We start from the raw sequence: 11,428 nt of genomic DNA on the forward strand, positions 1-11,428 counted from the left end.
GAGCCCACAGTTTAACATTGAGGTGGAGGTCAACTGACGGTAACTATGGTAACGGTGGTAACTGACAAAATGCATATTTTTATGTCTTTGTTTTTTGGCTCATATCTCAGTCATTACTGGAGGAATCCACATGAAACAAAAACTGTCACAAAGTTCATCGTCTCCTCTGTCGGCTCATATGAGCTGATGTACAATTATTATCTCTGAAAAATGTCCAAAAGTGGTGACAATATGCGAAAACATGACCATGATGTTGTCCAATAGAAAGGACTTTCAAACATAAAAATAATATCACAGGTTTGTGAATCCAATCACGATCAAATACTGATGAGGAAAAACATTTGTCAATTTTCGTTTTGGAGATTTCTTCCAAAAACTGCATTTCTCCCATAGAGTTGTATTGGCCCCACCCTCCATCTGACATTATGACATCATCACATTCTAAATCGTGAACGCCACCTATTAGAACAACAAAAGTATTTCTTTTGAACAGCTCCCAACGCTGGACGCAGTCTGTGAAAAATGGGATTGATTGTGTTTTGGCGACGCCCGTACCTCTGGCACGTTGCTCATGACATCACTTCTAATCGCATTGGAAGCTAATTCAAAACGAAGCAAAAATACACAACACTCGTGAGACGTGTGGCCCAGGCTCGTCTCTCCTCACACCTGACTCATAACACTTAGCTGAAAGTGAGACACCACCAGCTTGTCTCTATGGAGATAGAGACTGCAATACTGTGACTCCCGCTTTGGTGTTTCACAGTAAGAATAGCACATCTGTGTCTCGCTGATCATTTGGGGTACGTCTAGTATTGCTGCAGGCTAAAACGCCTCATTTCACATTTTTCCAAAAGTTGTGATTTCTTGTCCTGCTAAACAGTATAGTCAGAATCAGAAAGTCACTAGTTGCGGGGAAGTTGCTGTGTAAAGGAATAGTTGCAAGAAAATTGCGGATTATTGGAACATTTATTTATTTGGAGAAGTTGCAATGACGCAGTGATTATTCAGATTTTGCTGTAATAGTTGCGATTGCATCTTCACCAAATCCTGGAAGGACAGGAAAGCTTGTGGAGTTGCTCTTGTGACACAGAAACATATAGCCCAGTTGTTTGCAATATAATTTTAAGCTCAAGCTTCATTCATTGCATTAGCCTACATATTGTAACATTCTATTATTGTTTGTGACCAGTTTTACATGTCATGTGCTGACAGAATGATCTTCTAACGTTTTACTACACTGATCTGCTGCTGCTTTATTGGCAAAAAGCAGTGGCTGCAGGCTGACAGTACTGTAGTAGTGTGTGTGTGTGTGTGTGTGTGTGTGTGTGTGTGTGTGTGTGTGAGCAAAGTCATTGAAAATATTCAATTTCCTGAGTGGTTTATTGTGTTGTAAATAAAAATGAAAAGCTTCAAAAAGTGTGTTTTCTTTTAGTTGTCTTTGTCACTTTGACACATGTCCAGTTTCTGGAAATACACATTGTCATTATTTGAGCCTCAGTGGTAGTCGCGAGGGGCCTTTGGTGTAATGACTAGTTCACTAACTTGGACCTTCAACTATTCCAACAACTCCACCCTTGACTTATGGTCCGAGGAACCTAAACATGTACACTGTACAGTACATCCCCACAGATTTAGGTCTCTCAGGTTTGTTGGGTCGAGGCAGTTTAGAAAGGCATCATCTGGTTTATTATTTGTCGAAATGTATTGGTTATTTTTAACATGTTGATTAGGTTTCCAACAGCAGCAGCAGGACGATGTACACTGGGAGTACCCTGGTGACAGTTCACTCACTGTGGGCGATGTCCGACTGCTCCTCTCTGAAGCCATTACCTCTTCCACTTTTACCGTCGTTCCACATACCGCGACCAGACCGCACACGCCACCATCTACGTGCATGTATGGACTCTACCCCGCACATGCTTCTTTGTTTCCACCACACACACACGCATTTGTTGTGGGCGGAGCCCCCACTGAGGAGCACTCTGTACAGAACGTCATTAAAAGTTTTTAGAGCCGCGATGAGAACAAATGTGGACAAATGCTGCCCTCTGGTGGAGTTATGGAATCATTCAGAGGAGCCAAGCTGTATTAGAGAAACCGCTAAATACAACTATGAAGGTAAGCTACATGCAAATGTTATGCTAACACCAGCTAAAGCTGCGCTAACAGCAGCTAAACGCTTACTAATATCTGACCTGCGTGTCAATAGTGAGGACTGTCCTGTCTCTCGTTGTCAGAGGCCAGAGTCTGTTCACGTCACATCAGACACGGGTCAGCGCTTTGGCCACAGCCAGAGGTCGGTCCCAAAACCCTTGACCAGACCGGTTTGGCCCTGGTCTTTGTTATGGAAAAGCGGGTGAAACAGCCTTTCGGCTGACACGCGCCTGTATATGGAAAGAAATCTTTACAATATCTGCTTGGTTAATGACGTTCACTGCCCGTTTTGCAAGGAGCCTCGCACAGCACCACCAGGTGGTCACTAAAGTCACTCAGCCCAATACTGGGTCAACTTGGTTTGGCAAGCTTTTCCACTGCGGAGGCCAGGGTCAAAACAGTCTGACCAGGTATAAGCCGACCTCTGGCTGCGGCCAAAGCGCTGACCCGTGTGCCATGAATAAACTGCTGGCCTCTGATTGGCAACGAGAGAGAGGACACCCCTCATTTTGCCGATATTAGCATTTAGCCGCTGTTAGCGCAACTTTAGCTAGTGTTAGCTTAACATTTACATATTTCGTATTTAGTGGTTTCTTTTCTGTTTCATAAGCCTTGGTACCTCTGAACGATTCTATAACCCACTAACCTCGGAGCTAGGTCTAACTTTCACTGTTGGACTACTAATACTTCCTTAAAATACTTTTACAATAGGAAATGGATTGTCATAACAACGAAAACATAATATTTTGATGATCAAAGATGATGTAAAAGTTGTTTTCATTCATCCAAAGGAATGCACATTTCCTTATCCTTTTCCCGCGATGTTGAGGAAACCAAAAGAACCTGTGGCTGAATAATTACCATACGTGTACTGTATAAACATACTTACACTGTACTATACGTATACTGTATAAACACACATGCGCTAGTTTTACGCACTGAATTATGTTGTCTTTCATCAGTTACACTCAAGTCAATAAAAAATACGTCACAGTAAGTCAGGGGAAGTCTTTCATTGGCCTCGAGCTAAGTCTCAAAGCACAAAAGGCAAGTTTACATAAGTCAAGTCTTTTTATAGCCATGGTCAAGCAAGTCAAGTCCTAAAATTTGCAACTCCCAACTCTGCCACAAGGAAGTGACAATGAAGCTGAAACGCTGTAGAGGGCTAGGCTATGTAAACGTGAAGTTTTACCAATTGAATATAGAGATAAATGAATCTAATTTCTGGTATGTTTCATTTGGATGAATTGTCGATAAATGAAAACTTTACCAGGCTCTTCGGTGGTCCAGTAATTCCACATCATTTGCTACTCAATGTACAGTATGACTTAGTTGGTCGCCAAATGATGCGTCAGCGAATTGACAGTCTAAACATGATTCACTGAAACGGCAAATCCAAGGTCCCTTTGTAACGAGTGGCAAGAGATCAGTCACAACAGAGAAACACAACAGCAGCTTCAAGCGGGTTTTATTCTGGACAAATTCACAAAATCAGCAAATCAAGGAGCACATTAAGATCACAGCTTCGTGTTTTCATTGACAGTTGGCCCCTAAAACTACTGGGGTCAAAGTGAGACTTCCCCTGATTCACATATGTACAGGAGCAATCAAAGAGAGGAACTCTACGTGAAGCCATCAGGCTAAGTCATTTGGACGTTTCTATTCTAGTCACGTGGAGAAAACAGAAGACAATGCTTTGACATTGATTCTGGAATACGGTGAAGTATTAGTCATGCATTACTTTTTTACCTTCTCCCAGACATCTCAATGAATCAAGGCCAGGCTGATGCAGTGTGAAAGACAAGGATACAGATTGAACTGCTGCAGGGCTCTAGCCTGGCCAGTCAGACTACACACTTTTCCTATTCTTCGCAAAGACATGTACATTTGGGTTCAGTTATGCACTGTCCAACCAACAAAGCAGCTTAACTAAGGACAAAGACGTGAAAACCGAGGCCTGAGACACTGTGGTATCTTGGAAAAACTCTTTTGTTTACACGTGACAGAAGTTGTACAATTGTGTTCCGAATGATACGGTGACGATTTAAGAAGGTCTTCCACGTTCGGGGCCATGTCACAAATTTGCACCTGTAATAGAATCTCTAAAAAACATGGCTGCGGTCCTAGACGCTCCTGCTTTTGAACAGACAGTAGGAGAGGCTGGCCGGCCAGGCTACAGCGGATTGGAGCAAGTCCTTGTTGTGCAAGTCCAAGTAAGGCATTATGTTCAAGTCAAGTCTAAGAAGCACAATGCAAGTCTTTGGAGACAAAATGCTTTCAGATTTCTAGCTTTTTTTGCCCCTTGCTGAACTTTGGCTAGTTCTTGAAGGTCTCTGCCACGCGCAAAGTTGTTTTTAATGTGTTTAATTTATTTTTGAGAAACATCTTCCAAGTGGAGTCACAGGTCTTAGTCCATTTCATCAAGTTAAGTCGCCCAAGTTGAAAGGAGTCAGTTCACACACACACACAGGCCAGGATCACACTAACAATCTTTATTTCTGGACTATTCAAAGTGCATTACAACATCTGACACTAAGGAAGGAGTGCAAGGCGTGATTTGACCTAAAACATATTTGTTTCTAAGTAAATAAATATTGATTTTATTTCTCAGCTAGTGGGCTCTGTGCACAAGAAATAGTTGGTTCAGGGTTTAGGTCCTGAAGGGAACATCAGCAGAGTCTGGCTCAATTAGCTCATGTATCCAGATTATGCAGCAGACAGTAAGTTACCCGTAAATACTCACTGACATGCCAACGTTATGAAGGCGATTTTGCCTTTAAGATGATAATGAATAATGATTGTTGTTGACTGATGTTTTGTGATTATACACTCGTAATCTTGGAATCTTTCTGTATTTGAGCGAGATTCAGCTGACGCCTCAAAGGAAAACAACAGGGAGCTTGACAGAACTCTCAGCTGCCCATTGCCCTTTCCTCAGATACACGGAATGTTCACCCAAATGTGAGTCAAGCATAAGCTCTGTAGTATGGTTAACATTTACATGATATATGAAACCAATAAGTAGGGTTGATTTTTCCATTGCATTGCAGTCGGTAATGGCCTCTTAATATACAATAAATAACTCATGTTAATGATTGTTAAATTAGACTTTGTTAAATTTGTTTGTAAATATTTTGTGGGATATGATAATAAATAAAAAACCTGCTGTGAGAGCATCACTGAAGAACCAACTGACAGGAGACAGAGCACAGCACTATGTCGAACACGAGTATCTATTCTGAGGCTAAAAATACATTCCGTGTATCTGTGGATACTTCCTTTAGATAAGAAGGAATTTTAACCTTAAGTCCATGAAAATGGCTTATCCACCGGTAAAGTAGTAGTATTACCAGTAAAAGATCGATCTAGGCTGAAGTAACATTCGTCTGGAGAGAGCAGGAAGCCAGTGAAGGTGCTGCTGATCAGTTCGTCCGCGTACATGCCGTTGTGGACTTGGTCCTTAACCTGAACCCACAGTATGTCATTCCCTGTGAGGTGCAGCACTATACTCCGACTGGCCGTGGCAAAGTTGGTTGTCTCGGTTATCTTAATAACGGGGTGGAAATTATGGAACAAGGCGGCTATTAGGACTCTGTCTCTGACAGCGAGGTGAAAAGAGAAAACATAAGTGCCGTTGACGGGGGCGATGAATATGCCCAGGGCCTGGTTGTAGTGACCCTGGACATTGTAGAGGACCTTAGTGAAGCGCACAGGTTTTTCTGGGGCTGGGAAGGGTGTTTCCAGACCAACGGAGAAAGCTGATTGGACAGCGAGTGTGCAGGGTCCGGGCCGCCCAGGAAAACCCGGGTCTCCGATTGGCCCTGGGGCACCTACTTCACCCTGATCTCCCTTTGGACCTGTGTCTCCTTTACCTCCTGTGTCTCCCTTATCCCCCTTCTGACCATCTGCACCATCCACACCGTCAGTGCAGTCACACGGACCAGGCTCACCCTGCGCTCCCTTTAACCCCTCTGCACCATCTCTGCCATTCACTCCTAAATCGCCCTTATCACCCTTATCACCAGCCGGGCCCTTAGAGCCTGGAATGCCTGGTAAACCACGAGCCCCTGCTGGTCCCGAGGGACCTGAGTACCCAGGAGGACCTATGACAGGCTCACAGAGGCAGGAGCCAGCCACACCCTGAGGCCCCAGTGGCCCTGAGGGGCCATCGTCTCCATCGTCCCCCTTCTCTCCTGCCAAAACATGCACAATGTGGAGGTCAATAAACATCCTTTTTGGAGCTGAACATTGAGTTTTGAAAAATGTCCCCTTTCATTTCAAACTCTCCCTTTATGATGGCTAATTTATGAGGTTTTGTCAGTTTGTGCTTCAGAGTTTGTCTAAAATCCTTCCAACATGGCGGCGTTTTCATTGACAAATACTGACATGTTCTGTCTCCACGTGACGCACAGAATCTCCCCATCAAGTCTAAATAAACAATGTTTTCCTAATACTCCAACATGTTAGCTCCTACAGACTCCAAACTTTCAAGGCGGTGACTTAACAATATTTTAAAGGTTTCCTCAGAGGGACTTTTCAATTTCTAATGTCTAATCTGATTGATTGAGAAGAAATTTGCATTTTTGCAGAATTAAATTACTTATTCAAAATCTTATCTTGATTCAAAATCCTTTCTGAGCAAATCTTTGTAACTAACATGTCACAAAATATGCAAATCAAATGTACATTCTACAGTAAGCAAGGTTCAAACAGAGTCTGTCCTTAAGTGCTCACATCTTGGAAACGCTGACCTATGAGACCGACTGAACCTCAACCTACAGCTGATGGTGTTTTGATGATCACCTTTAACTCCGAGCTGTCCCTTGATGCCTTGGAAGCCGATGTGTCCGGGCTGTCCTTTGTCCCCCTGGTCCCCGTTCTGACCTGCCAAACACACAAGTCCAGAACACATCAGACGATAGGGCAGCAACTTTTGAAATACTTCAGGAACATCAGTTCTGCGTACAGTACAATTCCATAATTAAACAAAGAAGACAACATGCTCTTCTTACAAAAGTAAGACTCTTTACATGCTAACTCTAGTCTTTTGAGCGTTGAACCATGTATATATGCTCATCGGGTTCTAATTTGTTACAGTAATCCTGCATATCTGTTCCACACTCTGGTAAACGTCACACAGAGGAATCCTCAAAGGTTTAGTGAGAGGAATGATGTGTAGACACATTCACCAAACTCACATCTTTCGCTATAATGTTAAAGCAGTACTCAGTAACGTGTTTACCTTAAAGGTCCTATATCATGCAAAATCGACTTTTTAGAGCTTTTAGCCATGTTGTTCTGCTATTTCCTTATCAAAAACATCCCCAGAGTGTCCTCCTGAATCCTGCTCTCTGAGGCTCCGCCCTCTGCTGGTGAACCACTGACCTGCTGAGTTGGGAAGTGCTCGTCGACTGTAATGTAATGCATTACGGCCTGATTTGAATTTGTAAAACAGCTTTTTCATTATGTCTGTCGTAAGAGAGAAACAACGAGAGAGAAAAAAAAAAAAAAAAAAAGGATGTGCCCGAGGTGCTTCCAGGTCAGCTGGGGCCAAAACAAACCTGAGCGTCTGAACAGATCAGTCATGTTTGTGCTGCAGCTGAAGATGGAGCTCGTTACCTACTCTGGACACACCTGTTCCTTTTTCTTACCTAACGATCATGTCACGGAGAAAAAGAAGCGCGTTTGGCTATGAGGACTTTATTCAACCTTTTTAAAGAAGAGGCCACTCGTCAGAAGTTGTTTTTATCTCCGGGATTCGGCGACTTTCACCAAAACAGTGTTTTTCTGTGACTGTCTCTGATGGATGTTTGTGAACCTTCACCAGAATCAAAGTGGATTCACTTTTATAACCAACACAAGTCCCACAATGTAAACAGCGATGGAGCAGAGCAGTGAGTTTATCAAAACGTGTGTTAGCTTGCGTGTTAGCTTGCGTGTTAGCTTGTGTGTTAGCATGTGTGTTAGCATGTGTGTTAGCCTGTGTGTTATCGTGTGTGTTAGCATGTGTGTTAGCATGTGTGTTAGTGTGTGTGTTAGCGTGTGTGTTAGCATGTGTGTTAGCGTGTGTGTTAGCGTGTGTGTTAGCCTGTGTGTTATCGTGTGTGTTAGCATGTGTGTTAGCATGTGTGTTAGTGTGTGTGTTAGCGTGTGTGTTAGCCTGTGTGTTATCGTGTGTGTTAGCATGTGTGTTAGCATGTGTGTTAGCGTGTGTGTTAGCCTGTGTGTTATCGTGTGTGTTAGCATGTGTGTTAGCATGTGTGTTAGCATGTGTGTTAGCATGTGTGTTAGTGTGTGTTAGCGTGTGTGTTAGCATGTGTGTTAGCATGTGTGTTAGCGTGTGTGTTAGCGTGTGTGTTAGCCTGTGTGTTATCGTGTGTGTTAGCATGTGTGTTAGCATGTGTGTTAGCATGTGTGTTAGCGTGTGTGTTAGCGTGTGTGTTAGCCTGTGTGTTATCGTGTGTGTTAGCATGTGTGTTAGCATGTGTGTTAGCATGTGTGTTAGTGTGTGTGTTAGTGTGTGTGTTAGCTTGTGTGTTAGTGTGTGTGTTAGTGTGTGTGTTAGTGTGTGTGTTAGTGTGTGTGTTAGCATGTGTGTTAGCTTGTGTGTTAGCATGTGTGTTAGCGTGTGTGTTAGCTTGTGTGTTAGCGTGTGTGTTAGCTTGTGTGTTAGCTTGTGTGTTAGTGTGTGTGTTAGTGTGTGTGTTAGTGTGTGTGTTAGCATGTGTGTTAGCTTGTGTGTTAGTGTGTGTGTTAGCTTGTGTGTTAGCTTGTGTGTTAGCGTGTGTGTTAGCTTGTGTGTTAGCTTGTGTGTTAGTGTGTGTGTTAGTGTGTGTGTTAGTGTGTGTGTTAGCGTGTGTGTTAGCCATTTATGAAGCTGTGTTGCAGATGTCAACTCCTCTGTATTGTGAAGTAACTTCACTTATTACTGTATATTTATATTACGGTTAAGTTGCATGTCCGGAGAGAGGGGGGTGGAGTTAACTGAATCGAAGTGCATTATATTTATCACAAAAATGAGTACTCCATAGTGGTAGAGGTACAATATATTATGAATGCCGATACTGCTAAAATAGCAGGATACAGATCCTTTAATAAATCCTCTCCGTAGTCCCTGTGGGGGTAATACAAGTGTTTATGGGATGATTGGAGGGTCTTTCATCTCCCCCTGGTGTCTCTGGCCAGAAAACCATGTTTGCAACTTGACTGCTACCGGGTCGGAGTCACCAATGCACACTAATGCAATCACAAAGAAGAGGCTAACATGCTAATGGGCAAAGCTAACTGCGGGCTAGCGTCACTTTAAACCGTGTTTACAGCCAAGATTGAGTGAAAAAAATTATTTCCATTGTATAATTGGATGAACAATATCCCTCTGTCCCTTCGCCTTTCCTGTCAGCGTAGGATTCACTCTCACAGACAATTACCAAGTTAAAAAATTGCAACTTGCTACGACACCTGCAGTTGCGCTTATGGCCTCTAGGGGCAAGAGTTACTTAGTACTGCTTTAATACTTTACATTTGAACTACTTCACAGCTCATTGCAGCCAGTGGGAGCAGATAGTGCGCCCTCTCATGGCGTTCTTTATAACTACATTTTGTAACATCTGAACTCCCAGGAGCACTTTAACAACGCACAAGTTATTTTAGTTACAGTGGGGGAAAAAGTATTTGGTCAGTTTCCCATAGATACTTTTTTTCACCACTATATACTTTAACGATATCGAGGCTAAGCAGTTCACACATACGTTAATAGGCAAATAAAATTGACTTTTTGATTTACTTCCTGGTTTCTTCTTCTATTGCTGTAGTGTTCCGATCTGCACTGCCTCATATGTCATAGAAAAAACACAAAACTCACTCAAAATGTGTTCAATAAGCTTCATATAATAAGGTTCACGTGAAATGACTTAACTCCTGTGAAGCCAAAAAACATTTCTGTGACGACATAGTGAAGCTCATTGAGAAAATGGAAATGGTCTTGTAATAAAAGAAAAACAATTATAATCAAACCTATAAAAAGTGTCTCCAAAACTTTTGACCGTAAATATGTCTCCTTTAAAAGTCCTGAATAAGTCATAAAAAGACTGTGAATGGTCATGAGTGTCGCCTCACTGCCCTAAACAACGATGGAAGAGTCAAATACCTTACCTTTGGCACCCTGGGCTCCGGTAAACCCACGGCGTCCGCGAAAGCCCATGAAGCCCCTTCTCCCGGGGCTGCCCGTAAAACCTGAGCACAAGCACACAGCATTCAGACAGAGGGAGCCACTTCTTCACCACAACATCTGAGATAAGTTTCTGCTCTGACAATGCCCAAATCTAGGCTGTGTGTTATCTGAGAAAGGACATAGGAGATGGCCCAGATGATAAAGCCTGTCTGAAAAGCACTTACAGTTCATCCTCCCCGTGTTTGCACAGCGACATTAAACTAGTACAAAAATAATATGTTTGGTACCTTTGTGCAGTTATGGTCAAAGTCTAAAAGTCAAATTACTGTATGACAAAAGTTAAAGTTAGTCCTGATCAAGATCAAGTTTGTGGTTTCAAAAAAGTAAATTGTGACCCACTTCACCTCCTGTACTTCAACACAACAGGGACAAACTCTCCTTCTGGCATCCGCACAGTAAAGTGAAGATTACTGCGCGGATTTCAAACTACTCCTGGTATTATTACGCCTTACAATATAGTTCCCCCTTTTATCCGCTTAGAAAATCCACATTGTTTCATTTTGAGTAATTATACTTGGTAGTGTAACACTTCACGTAACCATATTTAAATAGGGAAAACGTGGAAGAGCTTGGTAGCTTCTATCTTGACCTGTTTTGGAGCTATAGAGGAGAGAGGGAGAGGCTAAATGCTAACGCCGTCTGCGCTGTGTTTACGTGACTGAAGGCACGGGGGAAGATCAGACAGGTCCTAAAGAACTCGTCAAAGCTCAGGTAAGAACATATCTCAGTATGGAAAAACGGTGGCCTGTTCCTTTAAGTAAAGCACAAAGTTCAGATCCCCAAAGACTGTACTGGACCCTCTCTGCCGTTGCAACTAGCTTGAGTGACTGCTGAGATGGGTGTGGTGTGTGGGGACACATGCCTTGCAGGCCCCGGTCCCCTCTCTCGCCCTTGGGCCCCGTCGTGGCCTTGCAGTGTGAGCAGAGGCAGAAGAAGGGGATCTGGTCGATGGCGACCGGCTCTTGGGAGTTGAGAAGGACGTCGCAGATGGAGGTGTCCGGGAACATGACGGGCGTGTCGGCTGCACCCATAAGGCCCACT

At 43.2% G+C, this 11,428-nt stretch overlaps 1 protein-coding gene across 1 annotated transcript; it reads right to left on the reverse strand.

The window, feature by feature from the left end:
* Nucleotides 1-4,800: 4,800 nt before the first annotated feature.
* Nucleotides 4,801-11,428, reverse strand: LOC306972824 (uncharacterized protein; the record flags this gene model as incomplete). The annotated part of the gene is made up of 5 exons (XM_079569531.1): nucleotides 11,250-11,428; nucleotides 10,309-10,389; nucleotides 6,961-7,041; nucleotides 5,508-6,350; nucleotides 4,801-4,814 (listed from the first exon to the last, which is right to left on the reverse strand). The coding sequence occupies exons 1-5, from the start codon at nucleotides 11,416-11,418 to the stop codon at nucleotides 4,801-4,803; spliced, it is 1,188 nt and encodes a 395-aa protein (XP_079425657.1). The 5' UTR covers nucleotides 11,419-11,428.

The sequence above is a fragment of the Gobius niger genome, assembly GCF_951799975.1.
Source record: "Gobius niger genome assembly, chromosome: 13".
In the NCBI taxonomy this organism is placed as follows: Eukaryota; Metazoa; Chordata; class Actinopteri; order Gobiiformes; family Gobiidae; genus Gobius; species Gobius niger.